The sequence below is a fragment of the Megalops cyprinoides genome, chromosome 9, assembly GCF_013368585.1.
Source record: "Megalops cyprinoides isolate fMegCyp1 chromosome 9, fMegCyp1.pri, whole genome shotgun sequence".
Lineage (NCBI taxonomy): Eukaryota > Metazoa > Chordata > Actinopteri > Elopiformes > Megalopidae > Megalops > Megalops cyprinoides.
Window position 1 is genome coordinate 28951132 of NC_050591.1, and position 24587 is coordinate 28975718.

General features: G+C 38.0%; 1 protein-coding gene across 2 annotated transcripts in view; it reads left to right on the top strand.

Annotated features, from left to right (window-relative positions):
- Positions 1 to 24587, top strand: part of LOC118783563 (cell adhesion molecule 2-like) — a 310327-nt gene that overhangs the window by 277698 nt on the left and 8042 nt on the right. Inside the window, exons 6-9 of one of the 2 annotated variants that reach the window (XM_036537490.1) lie at positions 8356 to 8517; positions 8885 to 8975; positions 10963 to 11141; positions 16813 to 16929. In XM_036537490.1, coding sequence (XP_036393383.1) covers positions 8356 to 8517; positions 8885 to 8975; positions 10963 to 11141; positions 16813 to 16929 — 549 coding nt within the window. The remainder of the gene's footprint in view (positions 1 to 8355; positions 8518 to 8884; positions 8976 to 10962; positions 11142 to 16812; positions 16930 to 24587) is intronic. The other variant, XM_036537492.1, reaches the window with a different exon arrangement.

The window sequence follows — 24587 nt, forward strand, 5'->3', positions numbered from 1 at the left end:
AGGTGTGCTTTGAGTGACAAAATACACGTTTCAAAATAAAAGTATATTCTGTTAGGTGATGGTAGCCATCACAAAAAAAGTTTATAAATTGAATATTTAATCAATTCAAAGTTTCTGACAGAAGTGAGTGAATCTGAAAAAAACTCAAAAGGCTCCATTTCTTTTTTGGTTAATTTTGTATGAGGTTGATGTTACACATCATTTCAATGGATTGTAATACTACCAAAAATTTTCAACAATTGAAAACAGCCAATATTTAATTGGAGCTATTACACATGTTCAAGTCTGATTGCAGGTTTATCTGAATGGAATATTTGTCCATCTGCAATATGCTGTATGTGTTTTTTGCCTAGTGTAAACTGTATTCCTGTTTTCTTTTAACAGAGGCTTGGCATTAGCACTGAATTTACAGTAGGAAGGCATCATGCTAACTGAGATATCACAGTTTACAGGTCTGAACAGAAATGGCAGATATACTGTATCAGAGTCTTAGAATTTCCATTTTCAAATAGAAAATTCACTGTTAACTGAATTTACAGAGCTTTAGAGAGGCATATGGCTCTTCCATTGAAGTCAGCGGAACTTAATGGTCTCATCGGTGTTTCAGCAACAGTGTGTAGTGCCCAAAATCTGTCAAGCTCTAAAAAAAATTCGCTGTTATTAAGTCCAGAAATACTCTGCCGACACTCTGGGATACCTGTGTTCCCCTTTACAGTAATCCTTTCTGCCTACTGCTATAATCCCTAAAACAGACAGTGATTCGAGGAGGAGGAGGAGGAAGAAGAAGAAGAAATGGCTAGAAAGAGCAAGGCTGAAAGGAACAGAGAGTGAGATGAATGTGCCTGTTAGACTATGTCAGATGCCTGGGCATGCCGCCTGCTCTAGAGTTACTCGTGTGCACATAGGGTCATGTTTCCCTGGATGTGTAATTGAGTGAAATAATGGGAAGCCGAGTAACCGATTTTGTTTGAACCTCTTCAAATGAATCAATATCTGTGCACCTTTTTCCCATTGTCTGGGCATGTGCGCTCGCATTCCATGTACGTAACATAAAAGGAAAAAGGACTCACTACCTGTGAGTTTACAGGGAATTATTCGTTTTCAGGGATGTAAAAGCACTTTTGGACTTCTTAGGATATGAATTTTGTTTTGCAAACAATCATAGTTCCTACAAATAAACACATACTCCCATATCATATTTTTCATTTCATTGAAGACTATGGGATTCCCCAGTTTTTTTTTTTTAAACAAATCTTTAACCTTTTAAAGAATATGTTGAAAACCATATTAATGTTCATTGATTAGGGTATTCCTTGGTGGTTTAAAAGTCATGTATAATTCAAACAAATGCATGTGTCATTATTTTAAATATTATTTGTCAGTTTGACCAAAGCTCTTGTCTAGAGTGACTTGCCAAGTTTTCGTAACAGGATACAGAAAATGCATGTATGACAGGACCTGTAAGAACATGAAGTATACACAAAGCATGCAACTGCATGTAATTGTAATTGCTTTAACGCAGAACCTTTATTTATATGTATTTATATATTTTGCCAATGAAATGCCCAAAATAGTAAAGGGATGTCAGAATAGGGGAGGGAACAAGTATACTCTGCAAAATAATTATGAAATATGTTTTAAAATTTATTACAGCTAGCAAAGCAACACGAGATAAGCAATCCCTGGAAACCAGCCACCACTGAAAGCAATACTGTATGACATAAGTTCACACCAACGGGTTAATGGGGTGTCAGTTGGGAAATATAGGCCACCACTCTCTCATTAAGTGAATCCATTCTGCAGAAAGTGCTTTGAAAAATCATGATCACTTTATGCTGAGTCAAGATTTAATCTATAACCCTACCTCCAGTTTCTTTCCTCTATAGAAAGAGAAGATGACCAGTCTAAATGATTTAACCACACTTTTCCTGTTTTTTTTTTTAATCCATGCAGTTTCAGGTGGAAATAAGCATTCAAATTCAAAAATGAAAATGAAATTCCAATAAAAAATGAAAAGTGTAAATGAAATGCTAATCATTGTCTCAATATCCCAGTGTAAGTAGCAGCTATCGTGAAACACCAGGACAGCAAACCAATTTAAGCTCTCAGCCTCATTCCCGAATGAATGAAATCGGAGGTGTTAAAGATTACTTTTATTTGCACCACATTTTGTCCTGCTATGAGCATAATTATGTGTTGCAGTGTGTGTAATGAAGATTAGGACTCCAGGTTTTCTTGAGAGTTTTCTTGTGTTGCTACTAAATTATTTCATATGGATTTATAATGATGATGATGATGATGATGATTGTTATTATTCTTATTAAAATATATATTTATCATATGTATAATATATGGGTTCATTATAAGATATTGTGATACCCATAAAACCAGTTAGTACAGTTAAACACTAGTAGGCTGGTTATCAGGCCTTTTCTGACTGTCTTGTATTATTCAGCTTATATTATTCCTTATTGCCCTGAAAAGAATGTGCATTTTAGAATAAATAGTAGAAAAAAATACAAAATATGCTCTATAAATCCCTTCTCCCCTGCTGCTACCCTTGGCTAAAGATCTCTACGCCTCTGAGCTGTGATGATGCTTCAGCTTTTGAGACGCACGGATTAGGGTTGTATGAAATTGAAAATAAATCTCAAAAGATGGCTCATATATCGACAAGGTTCACATCAGCATGAAGGGGGGGCGGGGGGGGGGAGGCTGCTTTAAATGCTGTCAGAGATCCGTTCAAGGCTTGATTTTCTTTTCACTGCAGTGCTGATGTGTTTAGTCCTTTCCCTCTATCCCCACGTGAAGGGCAGGGTGCATTAAAAACTTGACATGCCAATATAAAGTATTCAAAACACAGGGGAGAAAGCAAAAATTCAGTGACAAACTGACAATGATAATGTGTCAGCAAAGGGACCCATCAATCAAAGACAATACGTCCAGGGCTTTCATAGGTATGAAAAGTTTTTCTAATGAAAAGCATGCAGGGAAGAATGGGTTTTGCTCTTCCAGACTCAGTGTTTGATCATTCCTGCTATCTTTTGTCATCTAATCTAATTCTGTCCTTACAGGGTCTCTTTGAACAAACCTTCCACTTATAAGTATGATGAAAGAGTACCCCCATGTTATACAAATACATTCTCTGTAACTTTTCAGCTGAGAAGCTTTTAATGCCTGTGCAAATACTTAACGCACATTAATAACAATCAATTCTGTCTCCATCTTAGCTATTGTTGTGAAAAAAACCTTTTTGCCAGTTTAATCACACTTCTGAATGACAAATGTAGGCTCATATTAAATATATATTTGTGAGGTCATTTTATAAAAGATGGACAGGTTGTGTTAAATTACTGTGATTTGGAAAGGCAGATGACAACAGCAATGGAGACCATACTGGTTTTGTTACAGTTCTTGCAGTTAGCCTGGGTTGTTAAAACCATTTTGTAATCAGACCATTAAAATCTTTTGGATGGAATGTGAAATCAGTATAATCAATCTAAACTCTAATTACAAGAAAATTGTAAAAGAATGAATGAAAGAAAAAGGCTCGTTTCAAGAAACTTTTTTCTTCACACATTCTACAGGCTTTGGTTGCCAAAAACTTTGCCTGAATTAATTGTGTTTGTGTTTTTGTGTTTTTGTTCTGGATGCTCTGGCTCGGTTTCAGCCCCTCACTAGCGAGCTTCACAATCATCCGTGTGTAAACTAAATGCATCGCACCACAGAATGACTGAGCTTGTTGATTTGTTTGTGTTTCCTGAATAAAGCGTTCCTCTACCTCCACTGCCCCCCCACCCCTCTCTCCAGGGTACACCAGACTCAAAAGCAACCCTCCTTCCTCTTCTCCAATCTTCCAAATGATATTTCTACATGCTTAGATGCTCTTATGTGGGATAGCAACACTCCCAGCTCCCCCTGGAAGGTGCTGAGTGACAGCTCTGCTGTGATAGTATTGACGCTGCAGGGAGAGGCAGAAGGAGAAGGGGAAAAGAAAGATGCTGGAAGAGAGACAGCCGCTCTGGGCTGAATAGTGTGCCCTCCTGACCCACTGTAGTTCTGGGCAGAAAGCTAGCCTCGCAACACGCGGCAATCGGATGCTTCTTACACCAATCCATCTTCAAGACAGCAGCATTGCTTTGGAACACAACAAACAACACAGTGTGCCAGACCGCTCTGCTCATAGGTAGAGCCCTCAGTTTTTTCTCGGCACGCTTTCTTGCGCGTTCTTCAGTCCTCTGACACCACAAGGTAGATATAGCCCTTCCTCAAGACACTCGTCAAACAATCATCTGATGAATTGAATTGAATTAACTACCATCACTTAAGCACAAATGGCAGCAATGTTTAGATCTGACAGTGTCACATGTTGAATTCACTTTGACTATTTAGAATTCAGTTTTTGACTATTTAGACTATTTAGAAATTGGTCATGCAGCACGTATAATATTGTGACTCATAGCAGTAATATATATTGTTGACAGTAGATACAGTAGAGACTGTAGACAGAGACAGACTCTAGCAGCAAGTGCTGTTCTATAACAGTAAATGGTTGCTGTGACCTAATAATCTAAATGGTAAACTTCAGTGCTGCATTAAACCAAAATTTAAACCAAAATTTAATTAAACTGCATTTAAACAAAAATTAAACCTTTTAAGAGGTAGAACTACACAAATAGCATTCTTTATAAATCCCATGTTAAGAGATTTTTTTGTCCATTAAAATGACAAATGAAATTGTACATTTTCTGTCAAAGTTTACAAAATCACCTTAATGAGGAGTTATTGTTGGTTATGGGGAATGTTTTCATGAAGGAAACGACAGTGGAAGCTCTTTGTGGCTCTTTGTTGTGGACATGCTTGACATTCCTTGGCTCCTTTCCTGTCCTGCTCCCAAATGAGGAGGAGGACAAACGATTTTTTTATTTAAGAACGTCACCATTAGCCATTTTATAATTTGCGATGTGACCACGTCAATCATTTAATTGATGATTGAGTGCCTAAAACATCACCTTTAGGATAATAATTGAGATACAGGTCTAAATCCTTGTGGATCACATAGAAAACATGAGGGCCCCACTCATAGGATAGCATTCTTTTTTTTTTTTTAATCAGAATATCCCTCCTTCATTTAGATTCTCATTATGTTTCTTTAGCTCTGCTTTAGCACTTTATATACAAGAGAAAAGATCCAATTGATGACCTTTACCAAATAAGGACTTTTTAATCTCCTTGAAGCATGTGTTTTGGGACTTTGGAGACCCTTGCAAAGAGTATTGGGTGGCAAGGGGCAAAGGAAAATCAATTGAAATAGGACTGCTTCTGTCGTGCTGCTCTTTTGTGGATTGTCCGGACTCTTTTGTACAGAAGTGGAGTGATTTTACCCTCATCTATAGCACTTTGCATGGTTTGCTGGATATCTTACCATTTTGTACTGCTCTCTTGGGAAAGGAACGAGTTCTCACCTCTGCCTGTTTATTTCGCCTTTTGAGGGAGTGAGATAATAAAGGTCAATATTGCTTCAGTAATCACTTTGGATCATATTATTTGCACAGATCACAGATTTGCTATTTATTTATGCACAGCATGCAATATATGCATGAGTTGTAATTATCATTTTTTTCCAGAATAACTTACTTTCCTTACACTTTTATATTTTGAGTATTTTCAGTATTTTATGGTGTAACACACAGTGTTATTACCTAGATTTGAACCAAGGCTTTTGGTCCATAGCCAAATCCTTTAACTCCAACTGCATTAGACAGACAACACTTAGCATCAGTATGATGCTAATTATGAATTGAACACAAGTCACAAGAGCAATGCAATGTGCCTATACTACAGTATGCTGCACAGAGGTTAGCCAGATCCAGTGAAGCATACAAACAGTAATTTATTTTCATTATATGTAATACACTACATGTACATACCTAGTCCTGTATGAATTTATATAATTAGAAACAAAAACAGATTTTTTTCTTGATTCTTCTTCATTATTTTTGCCTCAGGTTGGCTTCATATCTCAAAAAAGATTTGTGTTAGATGCATCTCTCTCTAACTACCTTTCTCGTGTTGATTAATTTAACATAGTTTATTGTGACTCATATACTGCTTTTACAGTAGCTGGGTGGTGCAATTTATTACAAGAATGACATTTGCTTCTTCTTTTCCCTTTCAATTCATTAGTCAATGAGAAAAGTTTCAGACAAGTGATGTGGCATAATTTATGCATTAAATAAGGAAACTTTGAAATCAAAGGTTATTTTTCCTACAACCTTCAAAGTCTCTGAGAAATGTATTATTTACTGCGTTGTAGACACAGGTTAATCTTTTGCGTCACCATGTAATTCTCATGCAAAGACAAACTGTACTCTTTACACTGCCTTGGGAATTGTGGTGGGGGAACTATTTAACCTTCATTGTAATTGAAATTAAATGTAGCCTGGCTGAGAAACTGATTTAATTACATTTCCAGAGTTAATTTAGATTTAATGATGTCTTGTGCTTCAGTAATAATGATTGGTGATCTGAATTTCTGTTTACAATCGTAATGTTTTATTTGGAATTATGTTTTTGCCCCTCCTTTCCAATTTATATTTACCCATTTTTAATTTAGGCTTCTTGGCCAAGTCTTGAGATGTTTATATAGTTGTAAAAAACAACACAATCATCTATTGTCTGAAATGTGAAGCATGTATTACAGATTTGTATTACAGACAAATTATTTGAATATTTGAAATTAGGACTATGCCATAGATTTTGTCACAATGTCCCTTGGTTCTAACAAATTTAAACAATTACTACTTATTTTCATTTCTTACTGAATGATCATTGGAATAAAAAAAGTAGAAGAAGCATAACAAATAAGGTTTTCTTAAATTTGTTACTAAGGAACCGAACTTAAATCTAGGCCTAATTTGGGGCTTCCTGTCATGTGCTATAATGCATTTAAATATCTCCTTGCTTCTGGCACACTGAACTTTCAAATATTTCAAAACTCTGGGGTACCCTTTACAACAGACGTAACCCTGAGTGTTTCCGCTCCAAGATAAGAGAGAAGTTTTTTGGCATTTGGGAACTTTTCCAAGCTTAATTAAATTGTCCATTATCCATTTTCCCACCTTGTAGTGAGGTTAACATTCTCTTCACATCACAAAGTGGTTCTTTAATGAGGCAAAATGCACTTGAATAGAATAATGAATAGGAAGATGAAGAGAGGGGGAGACAGATAAGGCTGTATTTTATCTATTTATCTGGCCTGTGCTGTAAGGATTGTGGAATATGAGAATCCGTTATCTTCTGGGAAGTCAGGCTGGGCAGTAAATTCAGTTTCACCTGTTTGTGTAGTGCTGCAGTTCAGCAGAAGATGGTCCAGGCTTCCTCCAGCTATCTGCAGTGGGAATTAATGCCTCCTCTGTAGGCTCTGATAGCAGATCAATATCAGTAACAGACAACAAGCTGCCAGCCCAGAGGTCAACATTACCTCCTAATTTAATTCCAGTTTAAAGCTGAGAGGCGTCCGGCTAAACACAGAAGACGGCACATGGCAAGAAAAACAAAAAATGTAATCAATATTGTTTTTACTGAAACTTTGTTTTTGGAAGAGATGCCTGGGGAAAATGCAGGGATGATCATTGTACGGAAGCAAGGAGGAGAATCTGAGAACCTTTGTAGGTGATTCAGCGGCTGGGCAGTTCCACAGAAACTACCAGCACAACGAGCCGGAATACTTGAAACCTTCAGGGGAACACGATTACTCAGTCATGCATGAATCAGTTGAGCTGAAGGCTTCAGTTGACAGATATTTTTTCGCTTAATCCTGTGTCAGTGTTTTCAATAACAATTTCCTGTCTTCTGATGGAGGGTCAGGTCGAAGACTGTGTTCCTGCTCCAACCATGAATAATGCAAAAGGAACAGCCACTTTGCCTTGCTGTTTGGAGAAATTGAAAAACAAGCACATTTATTTATCTATTTAGTTATCCTTTCATTTAATCATTAGAACCCCAAAGTCAAGGTTACCTTGAAACTGCACAATGGCTCAATGGAATAATTTACTGCATGTCTGTCCCTTTATTGAGTTAGCATTTTTGTCTTCACATTTGTGCTTTTTCATAATCTTTTCCTTCGTGGCAGCCAGATACTTGATTGGCCCAACAAATTTATATTACACAGGCATCACAATGTGCTGTTTTGTTCCCCTAAAATCATCAGCGGGAATTGGCTGGAACAGCATCTTCACTACTGATGGATCACATTTGCGTTATGTGTAGACAGCTGTGCTCAGATATCGGCTCGTTTTGCATCTAAATATTGTGATAAGTCACTAATCTCTTTGATTTCCTGCAATGGTGAAGGTGCCAAGGAGGTGAATGCCAGTGGAAAGACGTTCACGGTACGAAGCACCCTGCAGCTCCAGGTGGACCGCAACGATGACGGGGTGGCTTACACCTGCAGGGTGGACCATGTGTCCCTGACCCCCTCGTCCCACCAGGTCACTGAGGTCCTGGAGGTTCACTGTGAGTGACACTGTTGACCTTCTGTGAGTGTTAGTTAGTGGCTGTCCTATGATCCAGGCCAGGTCTGCAATATCAGCCAGAAACTCTTAAAGTCCTCAAGAGCCAGGATTTAAACGCCAGTGGTGTACACTGTGCAAGAGTGTATGGATGTTACAGTTATGTCTCTCTAAAACCAAGAGCTCTTTTAACCAAACCATTGGTATTTCTGTGCTAAAAAAATCCATCAGAGAAATTGATTAGACCTTAGTTTGTAATTCATACCTCACATGTCTGATTATGTTCCCTACATAAAACAGGGGCGGGTGGATATTATTGTTCCCGGTGTACTCCTTCAGTTTTCAACCCAGTCTCTGTTGTTCATTTGCAGATGCCCCACGTGTGGAAATCACACACTCGCTGACATTCCCACAGGAAGGGCAGTACTTGAAACTAGAGTGTGTGTCCAAAGGAAATCCACTGTAAGTAATGTGCAAGTATTATCCATCAGCTGCAATAGGTCATAATGTTTCAGTTGTATAGTGTCTGAAGTCGTATGTAATGTGTACAGATGGTCTTTTCAGCATGTATTCATGGGGTATTCCAGGTCTGTCGTGAATCATTGAAGATTCCCAATTCATAAATCATTGCAAAATAAGAATTGTATATTAATATTTGAAAGTATTTTATAGTGTTATACAATAGGCACAGCAATTCACAAAGTTAAACAACCACTATGACCTTTCTGAAGCAGTATGCTTTAATATGTGAAGTGAAATGTCTCCCCAGACAAATAATAAAAAAGTTAGAAGGTAGTTTTGTTTCAAAGTTGTAAGCCTCATTATCTGACTAAACCATAATCTTAAATGACATTTACAATAATGAGGATGTCCTAGAAACAGTCAGTCGCCCACACAAAGCTGATTTTTTTCAGAATATCAAAGTTTTGTTTGTGAACGACTTATTGAACCCGATGAAGAGTGAGGGTTGTTGCGTGTCAAAAATGGGTGCCAAAACATCTGCTGCAGAATTGACAGCAAAATGCCTGATCATAAATATCAAGTATTGCACTCATTAAAAAAATAATGATTATATAAGTATTTTCCCATTCCCCATTTTTTCAGCATGCACAAAGCAAAGTTTGACTGAATTCACCAAGTTATATTCGTAGCAGAGGGATCAGTTTTACTCATGAGACAGGTCCAGGCACAGCACAATGGCTATCTATGTTTACATGCACATAGTATTCTGGGCAGTGGTCTTTACGCCTCACTGTTATATTCTGAATAAACATTTTACATGTACCATGAAATAAAATTATGACTAATATTCCTGTATACATGGCCATCAAATGTCATATAACCCCCGTGAAGTGGTCCATGAACCAGTCACCATCTGTGGGAAGTTTTGGTCTGGCCCCTCTGTGTAACTTTCCCAGCATGTTTTTGAAATGTCTTGCAGTTGTGTGGAAAGGTGGTTTTTGAGGACGCTATGCCTACTTTAACACAAAAATGCCCTTTTTGAATATGACTTTGCCAATTTAGCATAAATAAGGCCTTTCTTGCACAGTGCCTGTTTTTCACAGCACAAATTTAGCACCTAGCATGCACTCCACAACAGCACCCACTTGCATCGGCACAAAATTAGCACCCAAAAGGTTAAAACATATACTTACATTTGTAAGGTATCAGTGTCCTATTTATTAGAGCATTAATGCACAAAGCCTTACATATGTGTATGTCATATTCAACACGAAGCGTTTTTGATCCAACAAGCAAATTATTTAGACAGTAGTTACAAATAAGTTATAGGGAGCAATACCAGTAATTTACATTTAAATGTTTTTGAGTCGGTCCTGGGAGGGTTCTTCCCAGTCCTGCCGAAGGTATCCCTCAAAGTTTCTTGATGAGCTCTGTAAAAAAAGTGTAATGCTGATTGAGTTTTTCTCAAAGGTTTAATTATCCAAGTAGCCCAAAAGAACTTTTTTCCAACTTTTTTCTAAATATCAGATGTAAATATGGGGAGACAACTTAAAACATAAATATCTGAAATGCATGAAAACACAGGCAAAATAATGAAACTTTTTTACTTGCCAGCCAACAATTTACACCTGCCATTAACCATCCTGGAAAGCTGGGTAGATACCATTATTATTATCCCCACAGTATCACACTAGAATTCACACATAAGGAAAAAATGTTTGATTTATGATAAATGAGGACTGCAAAATGGTAAGTTGTTCATGTTATAATATTTCACAGATGAAATAGTTTATAAAAGGAATGGAAGCTAGCAAGTCATAAGTTCAACCAAACGAGAGAACACAGGTGGAAATTAGTTTTAGTTTAAATTTCACATTGACACTATAAATTATTTCCTCACACAGAAAGTTAGTTGCCAGGAGTTATGGAGTCAGAGACAGATCACTTTGATTTCAGATTGTATCCCCTCAATCTATGTGTTCTCTAGACCCGACCCAGTGCTATGGACGAAAGATGGCGGGGAGTTGCCTGATATTGACCGTATGATTGTGGAGGGCAGGGAACTGACCATCACGTCCCTGAACAAGACGGACAATGGCACATACCGCTGTGAGGCCAGCAACCACCTTGGTACCAGCAGTGCTGAATACATCCTCTTCGTATATGGTGAGTGATGCACGCGCACAGAGGTTGTCTGCGGTTGTCTCATCAGCAGCTATTACTGGAAATGCCAATGGGTGACAAAAGTGACTACATAAGTGTGTCAAAGGACCAGGTGCACGTGTCTCAGTAATTGGTTTCTGAGCCCCGTCCCGTATGGGCTTGAGTTCTAACCGCGCATCCTAAGAGTCTGATCCATTAACTGTTCTAAACTCAGCTTACCATACATTCCTTCAGGTAGAGCTTTTTTACACTTTTCTGTGAAGAAACAGAGGGGGGAAAAGTGCAATGGATGCAGTATTTAGTGCTGTGTTAGAAGAATGCCAAGAGGAAAGATAAGTTAATCCAGAAACAGCAGAGGAACTGAGAGAGAAAGAGACTGAGTGTCAGAGAAAACAGATTGTCAAGGGGTTCTGCCGGAGTTGCAGATAACATTTGTCAGAGGCAGTAAAGCTAAAAATGGAAGACAGATGCTGAATATCTGAAACGGGCACAGATTTAGAGTTCGAGGAACAAATAAGCCAGAGTGAGATTGTTTTCTTTGGGTTGGCACTATTCAAGCTTACAAAAGACAGGATTTGTCCAAACTCAGGGTAACAGAACAGCTTTATGGTGCTTCTTTCTGTTGATTCATTGGAGTTTATGGTTATAATTCAGAGGTTTCTTTCAAATATAGCCATTCTTTCCTGAAAAATACTGGAAGTGCGAGTGAATGCATGAAAGCTGTTTTAAGGCAGGTTTTCAGTCTTCAGTGCTTTATGCTTGCAGTTATAATTCCTTGAGACCTCTGTGGTCAGAGTTGAGCAGTTTCAGACTGAATTAACAGTGGGGGGAGGAGGATGCGTTTAGAGCTTCATCACAGGCTCAATCAGATTCACACCTGGAAATGGACAGTCATGACAGGTTTGTCTCAATGTAAGGCATTAGGGCCAAAATCAATCATAAATGAACACATATGTTTAATATAGCACCTTTTAAGGTCAGATCACTAATTACAAACAAACAAACAAAAGCTGTCACATTCCTTTTATTTATTTTTTTTCCACGTTTAGGTTGTTGCTGAAATCAAAGAATATCTTGCTGTATTAACCTGTTCAAGTTAATAAGAGAAATAGACATAACCTGAAATGAAAATCCCACAAAAGCTGGGAGATCACATTGTTATCAAGCATTAGATACCAGTATTTTGCAGCACTTTCATCAAACATAGTAAAATACAAAGACTATCTGCAACTTGATTTCACAAGCATAGTCATGTATGTTTTCTATCTAATTAGCAATGCCTTTCAAAATTTTGATGGATGTGTTGATTTATTTTCCTTCATCCAAAAATAGTGTTGCTGTGTCACTTAAATCATCTTAAATGGCATTGCTGTGTTGCTAAAAGGAGGAATTTTGCATTGAGGGGATTGATGGAGAAGTGCAGAGAGTGCAGAATGACAATGGTAAAGCAGGTGACGGGAAAAATAAGAGCCCCATTACCTCTGAAAGGAACTTTAGCGAAAGACATTTGGCTGTGGCAAACTGGTATCCATCAAAAGCCAAGGACGGCAGGCCCCTCGTATCGACTGTGCTTGGCTCTACGATGAACCTAATTTGCTAATGACATGAGTGCTGAAAAGCAATAAATGTCACCCGAAGCGGCGTGGCTGGAATTTATCACCATTTTCAATTTTAATTCTAATTCATTAAATGTATTCACTGTAGAGGCATGCATTAAGAGTCAGGCGATGCACAGTGATGCATATATCTGAGACCGTGAGATGTGATATATAGTGGCAGAGAGTCAAACGTGGAGCCTTGGTCTCGCCCGTGCGATGACATGTTGCAAATGACAGTGCAGTATCAGGGCTGACCAAGCGTCTTCTTTGGCAACGTTTCTGTCCCACTACAACATGTGCACATACTTGTAATGAGCAGACCTGACTGGCAGTGTCATCCTTCTGAAGATCGCACATGTACAGGTGGAGGTAACAGAGTAAAATTCCACATAGACAGCCTGCCTGATCTCACAGCCAAAATGTCAATATATGACACTTGACAATGGTGAGTGAAGCATCGGAATGATACATCTTGGTTTTGTGTCATGTGGAAGCATTATAGCTATAGCTATATTATGGTCCAGAAAATAACAATGGAGTTTGAAAAACATGTCAGCGTTGCAGTACAGAAACATTTTTGCTCTGCTCCACCATACCTCTCTACAGGGTATCTTTGATGTCTTTGATGTCTTTTATTTAATAAGGGTGCATACTATGCAAAAATAAATTGAACATTAATTATGCAATATTGTCAATGATTAGAATATTACATAATGATGTAGTATCACTGAATTACATGTTATCTTTGGCACAAGGGAGAAAACATCAAAACAAGCGTATAGTTTATATAGTGTATAGTTTTCATATTAATTTCACTTTAAAGATCAGATCCAAATCTATGTGTTTTTTTCTTTAATCATCTGCAATCAACAGGTGACACAACCCCAAAATGTCTTACATTTACACATATGCGTCATGTATTGGCGTTTATGGTATGGTGCCATTATGACCGTAAAATCACTACTGAGTGAAGTTATTTTCAGGTGAAGAGGCCAATATAGTACCATCATCAGCAGCTGTGCTGTCTCTATTTTAGCCAGTCAGGAGCCCAGTCAGACATTTCACTTGTTGTTTTTTCAATGTTTGCTTTGTATCGAGCCCCTGAGGGGACATGGAAAGAAAAATATTTATCTTGAGGGAACGACGACCTTATCTTGTGGGAACAACTTAATATCCTGTCCTTCCCTGAAGATATGAAGTCTTTCAATCTAGATTTTAAGATGTTCCCTCAAGATATTACATTGTTCCCTTGAGATTTTTTTTTTAATGTCCCATGTCTCCTATCCCCTGTCCAATCCGAACTTCATAACGAGCCATAAACTTTTTGTAAATACACATCTTTCGATGACTAAATGCAAAACTCAAGTGATTATAGCTTCTCAATACGTTATTTCTGCCATGATTCACTTCAGCTACACATATAATGTCAAAATGATATAAAGGTTACAGTGATTCACTGGAGAAGGCGGACTCGAAACCCTAAACTATTAACTACTTAGCTGAGATACTAAATACTAAATATTTTCTATACTGGTCGATAAGAATCACCCATTATTTTGACACAAACTAGCCATTTACATGACTTCCATCATTTTTGTCATTTATATCAATGTAAGCACCCCATTACTTCATATTCCCCACTCATCAGACCATCACAGACACAGCAGTGGAAGAAGACAGGAAGAAATCCACAGTAACTTTGAGGGAAGTCAAAGTTAGATATAGAAAGACTTCACAAACATGTGCATAGCTATTGACTGATTCTGTGAGACACCTGCGAACATCACTCCTGTGGCAACTGGCAACTGTCAGTCATGAAATAACATTATCATGAAAATGCTGTCTACAGAAATGCAGAATCATCCTGTCTGTTATTCAAGGCAAAGACTTAAGTACCAGCACTTTTGTACTCCTTTTCTTTTTCAGCTCTCCCTTCTTCCACTTAGGGACGTAAGGAAATTTAATTAGCACTTGGTTCCAGTGTTCTTGAAAAGTGTATGTTCCTCCTTGACTTTGCTGAAAATGTCAGTGCAATGTAACAACAAGGGTAGCAAAGGCATAAAATACTGTTGATGGGATAGAACTGACAACGTCTTAGAGCCTAAAGGTAATTAGATGCCAGTGGTCTGTCTCATTTCATTAGTCTTTTGAAACTACAATGTTTTTTTTTTTTTTTTTTGCCTCATCAATGGTAACCAAGGTATTTTGTACCTTATTGTGAGCATCATGATTTTATTCAAATTACTTCAATAAGTTGACCGCCACCTTCTGGAGTTGAATAGCACAGAGGAATAACATATTACTGTCAGGACCATACTAGGACTGGTTAACAACAATCATGATTTAGAGGTCAGAATCAAAATTCATGAGGCTGAACATTAGTTTATAGTTACATAATTGTACTAATGAGCCATCTAATAATGTACTTTCATTGGAAATAGCACTAAAGTCATACTTATTAGTATTAATAAATATTAAAGTCTAGTTGTTTGTGGTGTGTGCTGAATTTCTGTGGGGTGGGGTGGTTGATTTTGCCCTGGTTCAGATTGTTATTCTGTTATCCACTTGTGATGGAACTGAGACTGAGACAACACCATTATGGAGCTGATTAGCCCCTCAAAAGATTGCTTTTATAGCAAGTAGCTGTTATTCTTTTCATTTTTAAATTACCTTTCAGTTTATAGATCCCAGGCTCAATAAAGACTATCAAATGCATTACTTATGGTAATAACTTCCAGTGTAATTGTAGGTTTGAAGTTCTGAATATCATAACAAGTCAAGTGAATATGATAGTTGGTCAGCATCATACATGCCAAATATACTGTGAATAGCTACATGGTCAAGTAAAAGCTTGACAGCTTTTTTAGGAAAAATGCAAAACAATCCATTCTTCCAGGAACATAGTGACCTACCAACACAGTGAACTGAAAATACATTCTTTGTCAGTGGTTTCCACAACTTTATGTACAATAGTGTTGTGGGTAACAATGTAGCATAATGTTAAGCAGCAGGTTGCTGGCTTGATTCCCTGCTGGGGCACTGCTGTTATACCCTTGGGCAAGGTACTTAACTGAGATTTGCCTCAGTACATATCCAGCTGTATGATTAGGTAATGTGTAAAAAAATTGTAACCTCTGTAAGTCACTCTGGACAAGAGAGTCTGCTAAAATGCCAATAATAATATTTTATTGGAAAGATATATGATGGTAAGGCTATTCAGCTTTTGGATTGTGGTACCAGTTTAAGACCTAAAAATCCTTATAACTCTTACCTAATACCTTTAGTGATTTTTATCCTAAAAGCTGTCAGTGAGAGTTAATGACTGTGAAGTTATTTCATCTTATCCAGAATTAGCCTTGTTTTCTGGCCCTTCATCTGCTCGAAGCTGTACTAAGCTTAGCACTTTTTTAACGTCTGTACATTTTTGTAAATTATAGAGGCCACTGAGTCGGCAAAGGCTGCACATTCGGGAGCCACTCTTTATAAAGGAAAAAGTGAAAAGCAAACTTTTCTTTTTGAAAGTTATATTTGCAACCATGTAAATGTGAACTGCATTTATTCATTGTGAAACTGAAATATCTGAACACGCTGTATGTTTCCGATAACTGTTATTTCATATTATTGGACCTGTGCATCTGCTCAGTCAAAATAAAACTTCTATGTGGTTATATATCCCAGGTTTCGCTAAAACCACATTTCCCCTAATCATTCATATTATTCTGGCACTGTCCCACCCATAGAAGGCATAGATGACACCATGCATGTTAGTAATGCTTATTTAGCCATTTGTTGAATGGAGAGAAAATGTACCAAATATTTAATGTAATTTTTGTATTGTCTATGATTTTTTGTCTTAGATTTGGGTGCTGGATGTGTTAGTTTATTCTGTATGTGTTAATAAATGTTGGGCTTTTAGCATGTCTGTATTGTCCAATGTTTGCATCTTCTTTGTCGTTTCACAAGAGAAAGAAGAGCCTAATTGTGTTTAATTTTTTTTTCTTGATATGTCTTATTTTACTTGGTCATCTGTTTGCTTTTGTCCGTCTGTTTTGCAATGTTTCTGTTTCATTCACCAGATGTCCTCCCCTCAATGCCTCCATCTTCAACATCCCCCTCTCCACCCACTTCTCCAGTCATGATCGTTCTCTCAGACACCCACGCCACCAAACCTGCAGCCACTGGCATTCTCCGAGGTATAGTAAGCACATCATGCATCTGCCACCCTTCGTCCACCATCTCGCTGCTGTCATCTATAAACACGGATCCCAGTGTCGTACATCCACACTCTGGACTGACAGTTGATGATCTGCTAGGATGACCTGTAAACAATGTTGCCTTCACAATGTGCTCTGCTCTGGATGACTCAGAAAGATTCATCTGCTTTCATGCAATTTCTGTTTTAATTTTTTAATGTTTGCAGTAATGGACAGATCTCCTTTACAGGTCCCTCTATTGGGCTGGTGTTTTCTACTTTTCTGCAGGGCCTTGCAGGTTAACTCTTCACAGTTTAGCCCTCTTACACCCTCTGCTGTGTTTTCTACAAAATGTGATGTCATTATGATATTATGTGATATTATTTATTATCTGAAACGTTTTTATTTTTATCCAGCGAGACTCATCTCTCCATCTCTCTTTTTGCAGTTACAAAGTTACAAGGCAATGTGATGAAAGTGCTTATGTAGCCAATATTTTGTGCAGGAATGTTTGGAGGATGTGATCATCAGTTTGAATTCAGTTTCAATGTTTTGTACTGTAGAACATTAAACCTCTAAATGTTCTTTTATAGACTACAGGTACCATCTAAGTACTATCCGGGTGAAGCCATGTATAGCTTCTGACGTTTTAAGTTGCCTATAGGGTAGCATGGCTTGTGCTTTAACGCACTGTACATGAATGCCTGTCTGAGGTTTTTTTTGTTTTTTTTAATTCAGTTATTTCACATTTGTGGTTGCATGATTTAATAAATCGCTTGGTTTTCATCTCCACTGTTGCTCTGATGAAAATACATCACAGTTTGGGGGGATGAGAGTGAGAGGTAAATTACCTGTGGGCAGCAGGTTGTACTTCTCCACCCATGCTAATGGACAATGTAATGCTGTCTTGCAGCTTTGTAGAGGCCGGGCAATGTCGCTGGAGCATTTTTCCTTGTAAAACCTGCTAATAGCCTTTTCATGGCTTGCAAATTAGCTATTGTCTTACGAGACTCAAAGGTTGAATAAAATACAAAGGTTGTGCAGAGTTTTAAAATATTTATAACTCAGTATTCATAATCAGCATGCATGCACTTCAAATCGTTGCCTGTTGAGCCTAAAAAACAATTTCCTTTTAAAGGTATAGTGATTGGTTCTGCTTTACTGCATTGCACCGAAAAAATATGCCACAAACCTATATATTCAAGGACTTTTTTATAGTAGCCATCAGCAATTCCCAATACAGAAAAGAGGAAGAATCCTGAAGAGACTCAGAAAAAAAGGAAAGCTCCTGAAGTAAAACTCTTGTCAAATAGCCTTAATTCACTGGGCATTTTTTTTCCTCTAAATCCCACATCCTCTTTAAAGACTTAATTAGATAACTTTAATCATTTTTTTCTGTAAATGAAGGACACTTGAGGAATGTCCTTCAGAAAATATTGAACACGGCTTTCATTTGAAGTACGTGTCGAGGAAGCACACAGACCACCTGTCTTATCTGTCACTAATGAAGAAGCCCTATGTTAATCTCAGTAACCACTGTGAAAAAAAACAACAAGCAGTGGAAATAAACTAAGATGTGTTTCCTATATTCCTGGAGGCAGCGGTGATCTCGAGCGTAAAGGGTTTGAGTGGCGGTAATCAAACGGTAAGTGCAGATTTGCACCCTCTGAGGAAGTGCATTGCCTGTAGCTGGAGTGGGATGAGATCAATCTTCCTGTCATAGTTTGAATAACCCCAGGTGCATTTTTTTTCCACCCTCTGCTTTTCAAGTCACCCCCACACCTTAATGTTGGACAATCTGAGATGGTAGAAATTGGTATAAAAGGTTTACAAGCTCACTTAGCTGAAAGGCAGTGACATCTCTTAAAAAGCCGCCTGTCATTCAGGATCTGAAAAGGCAAGAGGAAAGTGGCGGTAAAGATGCACTCTAGGTTTGCAGTCAGGAAGCACCAAAATTACACAATGTGGTGCTGTCAAAGTTTAATAAGCTGAAATTTTTGTCAGCCAGAGCTCAATGCGACCTAATTCCCAAAGACATGGTCCTTATAAAGAAAAACACACAGACTATCCACACAGTATAATCTGCAAATTTTTGTGCTTTGCTCTATTTTTTGGACTGGATTGTCATCCCCCTCCCCCATCCACATCCTGTAAATTGGCTCATTTGTTCCATCATCGTCAAGAATTTCAACAGTACCACCGTTTCAGTGCTGTTAATGTGTTTCAAGTGAGGTCATTGAATCAGCTCCATGCTGACAGATCTTGGTACATGTTAAAAAGCACACCTTCCTTTTTATGTTTCATTTATTATCATTATTTTTGGTCTCCATGTGGTCTTTTATCTGTGATGTGTGTCCCCTCGTCTTCCCCTCGTCCACCCGCAGCCATGGTAACAGCCAAAGACTTACCAGGTCCAACGACAGGTAAATACCCTTCTGCCGGCTTTGAAATCATGACCAGTTGTTAGGGTGCTGTATAGCAAGCACTGGGCAAGGACTCGCCATCGCCTTTGCACAGCATGAGCAAAAGCATTGGCTTGCATGGAGAGACACTCTGCTCAACAGTGAGTGTGATACTGCTCTTTCTCTACAGCACACTGGAAGTGATCAAAACTTTGACCCACCCATCAAAAATAGTTGCTCCCCACCCCAACCCACTCTGCACCCGGACCTTTGTTGTTAAGATGGTGATGATGATGATGATGATGATGATGATGATGATGATGATTATTGTTATTGTTATTTCTTGCTCCAATCAATCCAATTACATAGCAGTTTGTATTTTTTTTTTATGGGTCGGTCAACGCTTTGATGAAGTGAATTCGAAATCAGTTACAATGTGAAGGCCCTTCTGGAGATGCAATGGGTCCTTCTGGCTGTGTCTGTTCTGTCTCTTGTCAAGAGGTTGCTGCATTTAAATGGCATGAAGTATGAGAATCACTGTTCCTTCTATTATGTTTGCAGTGTCATTGCTCAGATAGAGATCCACAGAAGGACGTTTGCATTCTGTCTTTCAGAATGTCTGGGCCTCTCCCTTTGAAAATGAGTGGCTTTACCTGTTATGGTTAATTTTAAAGGACAACACAGTACAGGCTGTACTTCTTTGTTTTGTATTTTAATGGTAACATCAACAGGCTCTGAAGAGATGGCAAATATTGAGATGAGTGCACTCATTCAGGGAACAGAAATGTAAAAGTATTACTTGGTCATGCAGTGCAATTATTGATTTTCCCATTAAGTCAGCAACGCAGAGGAAATATGGAAGCAAATGGAAATAGCAGGCTTTTTTAAGAAAAAAGAAATCACTCAACACCTTAGTGGAACATTAATTACACTTAATGGTCCCTGTATTCAACAAATCTCAGTAGAGGCACATTTAAACATCTTTTGGAAGTAAACCCAAGAAGATCTATTTCTGGTCTTTTTATACTCGTTTATGCTCTTTTGCTTTCCCTGCAATACATGCTCAGCATGTGATGATTGAATCATTTTGCAGTTTTGAGTCTCCCTGGCAAACTGCCATTATTAGCATTAGCTCACTAATTTGATCATTTGATTACCACTGTAATGTCTATATAGCACAATGTGGCTAACAATCATATTTTTGTTGGGTTAAATAATTCAGCTGCTCAGTGGGACCTCAGCTTCCCTCCAGATTCCTAATTTTTTAACAATTAGAAGCAGTAATTTGTTTCTAAATCAAATTAAACCACTCTAACCCACACCACTTCCCCCTGTGAATACCGTTTGAAATCAGTCTCAAGTGTCCAGTGCAAGTAAATGAGTTCATTAGTCATGTAGCTCTGTGAGGCAGTTCGTTACGTGCAGAAAGCCCTGGAAGGGAAATTATCTTAAGACATTTATAATAAAGAAGATTGTCAATTTCTGCCTATATTTGTTCTTAATTTTGAGAAGTGTGTTTTTAATTTCTTTTTTTTAAATTTAGATTTAATCAAGATTTTTCCATTTGAAACCCAATGTGTCTCCCAAGCTTCTTTCTCCATCACATATTCATTTCTGAAAGTCTGGTTTCGGCATTAGATTGGTATAATTGACAACAGTCTTGTCTATTAATTCAACATTAATATGAAAAGCTCAATATAGCACTGCTTTGAAGCAACAATATTTAAGACATATAATAGTACGATGCATCAATGTAGGCTTCACTGGAAGTCAGCGCAAAAAAGCTGAGGTTAGATGCAGTGATAGGAATTTTTTTTTTTTTTGGTCCTTGTTAAAATCTGAGCTGCTGAGTTCTCAACATGTCATTTGTACAGAGCAGATCCTACAACTTTTGGCAAGCAAGCCATTACAATAATCAATGGGAGAGAAAAACTAAAGATTAAGCAGGCACAGAACCTTCAACAAGAGTGCAGGGCTGGATCTCAGCACCACCCCCGACCTGTCCAGTTGCAGCCCGCAACAAGCCTTGTGAACTGACAAGGCATGTAGCATGCTGACCCCCTCAGCAGATATTAAAGCCAAAAGGAATGCGATTTTCACTGACACACATTTCGAGTCCATCTCCCATAGATGCGAAAATGGTGCTCCCAACAGACTGGTTGGCCATTATGCCCTGCGGCAAGTGGACTAAAATGTAACTTTTATTATTGTTGAAAAGTACTAACTTGATGTCTGGCAAAGTCCAGTTATTTTGCCAATATTTTATGGGCAGTATCGACTCAGAGCTTCGGGTTTCACAACATTCGGTCAAAGTATGGATCTTTTTTCACTTTGTCACTGTAATGACTACCAATTCAACTTAATTCAGTTTAACTCATAAATCTCCTTTCGCAACACAGCTAGATTGCAGCAGATCAGGCTGAGTTTTAAGAAAAAGTTTAACAATCTACAAAAAAAAAAGTTTTTATGTGCTCAGTTAGAGGATGTTTTGTAACATCCATTGTTTAGTATCATTGGTTTAATCATTTAAAGTACGTAGTTTGTCTTGATCCCCAGGTTTCACTGACAAACATACCTGGGTGCTAGTGAGCTATGGGACAGTGTATTGTGGGACTCCACAAGTAGAAGTAGTGATAGAGAATATGTATTCTCTAATTCAGACTGAAAAGTATCTGCTGCACAGATAGGGAGTGAATCAATTTAGCGCCTTTCCATTCCAAGCCTATTTAAGTTTTAAGATGATTAATTGAAATACAGTGATCAACCATATCGAATGTAGCACCGAGGTCTAAAAGGACTAAAATAGATGATTCATTCGAATCTGCATTCAATAGTAGGCCATTAGTCACTCTAAGGAAGGTGGTTTCAGTGCAATAGTTGGAGCAGTAACCTGACTTAATATTCTTTAAAGCTCTTCAAGTGAGGGAAAGCAGATGACTGCTTGAAGCAGTGTTCACTAAAAATGTAGAAAGAAAAGGAAACCTATAGATTTTAAGAACAGAGACATTAAGTTTTCTTGAGAATGAGACTAATCAGTGTTATTTTAACATCTGGGGGTCCTGTTCCAAGCTCAAATGAGTTTTTTTTTTTATAATCAGCAGGATGTAATTTCACACTATTCAGAACAGGTTGCATTGTAGGGATTCAGTCAGGATAGAAAAAGAGTTCATACAGTGCACTTAACAGTATTATTCAACCTATCATCTGTGAACATTGTAAAAGTATCACATTTTATCAAGCTCATGAGTGGCTCAGTCAGCAAAGCACTCATTGTGCAGGCTGAGCCCTACAGACCGGGTTCAATCTTTGCTGTTTCATCAATCGACAATGGCTGGGGGGCCACAGTGGTGGAACAAAGTGTATCACCGGGGTAGCATTGGGTATGTCAGCTTCAGAGTTTCACCGTCTCACCACTTGTAGGCACCCAGGAGCCTGAAAGTTGCACAGATGACATCAGTTACATAGTGCCTATCCTCCAATCAGTGCCAACTTCACTGTAGTGCACTGTGGGACTTGTAGTGCAATATAGCTGTTGGCTATATTTGTGTATACTGGAGGATGAGCAGGATTCTGCATTTATAACTGTCCTCTGCTGTGACAGATAATTCTCTGCCATGAGAGGAGTAATTTGATCCTGCAGTCTTAGAAAGCCTAAAATTAGAACTACTATATTTTTTAATTTCAAGCATTTTCACCTCTGCTTTGATTCTCTACACACTTTTCTCATTTATTCAGTTTTGTGTGTGTGTGTGTCTGTGTGTCTGTGTGTGTGTGTTTTTATCTTTACAGAGAGTAGCATACCTCTGTCATACCTGCATTCTGACCTTTTATTTCTGAATTTATTCATTTAGTCATCTAGGATTGGTTTTTGGATTGGATGCTTGGATTCTGGCCCAGCAGAGATCTTGTTATCTAATAAGCAGTTCAGTATCTAATAAGCAGCAGCTTTCCGTTTCGCTAAACTTCTAGCAAGCAGACTTGAAGAATAATGCAGAACATGCTCTTTTCTGCTACTTGTATTTGCCTTTCTGTTTAATACAATTATAAAATAGTGTGACCATAATCTTTATAGTGGTTACCGTGTTTTGTTAATGGTTAGTTATTATGTTATCAATTCATTGTGTTATTATCAGTCATGTTTTTCATTAGCTATTACATTATCGGCCACGATATGGCTTCTATCACTGGAATATGGTTTTATGGTTTTAACCATGTTTTGACTAAAAGCAAAGAACATAGTGAAATAAATATAATCAACTCATAAATGATATCTTGTCTGACAGAAAACTGGACCAGATAAAGCATGTTTAGCAGCACAATCTAATAGAAAGAGGAACACTATGAGTGACACGAGGGAGCTCTTAAATGCACTGTATGTTATCAGATGCATAGCATCAGACATATGTACCCCTCTTCAGTTGAAATGTGGGCCATTTCTCCCAAAGAAGAGTGGAAGGTCTGTCCCAGAAGATTTTCTGATTGTCAAAAAAGTACAATTTATGCTTTACACCATGCTTTTAGCTAACCATTCAGAGATGAGAGGCCACTTACACAGTCTGTTATCAGGTCTGTAAACAGGCACAGGTCTGGACAAGAGCTCCTCTTGTCTTGAGTTTTTCAGTTGCCACAGAGAGAAGTGAAGTCCATTTTTTGTCTATTTTTATATTTTCACACTGTTGGCCTATATCTTTATAGAGTGCATAAAAATTTGTCTAGTTATGTGATTCACCCATATGTCGCCCTTTATGAATTTATTCATTTAGTCGCCTGTGATTGGATTCTAGATTGGATGCTTGGATTCTGGCCCAGCAGAGATCTTGATATCTAATAAGCAGTTTAGTTCAGTATCTAATAAACAGCAGCTTTCCATTTTGCTAAACATGTTTTGATTAAATCATATGCTTATGCTGAAAAAAGAGTATTTTTCAAAGGAAATTTGTTCTGATAAGAAACACTGGTTTCAAAGTCAGTTGTTATCACATGTGATGTGCACCGATATGCACTTTGTGGACATTAAAAGGTTTAAATCTATGGGTGTTTGCATATTTGACCTGTATTTGACATTGATGCTTTCCCCAGTGTAGCTAGTACACCATAGTCATGAGCAATGCAACATTTATGAGGGATCTGGAAATAATTTTACAATGACATAGGGTCAGCGTGTCCTTCCAGAACAGTGAGTTTGCCAAACATAAAGTTTGTCTTTTAAATTATCTATGAAGTTTCACTTCATAATTTGTAAAAATGGTGTATCTA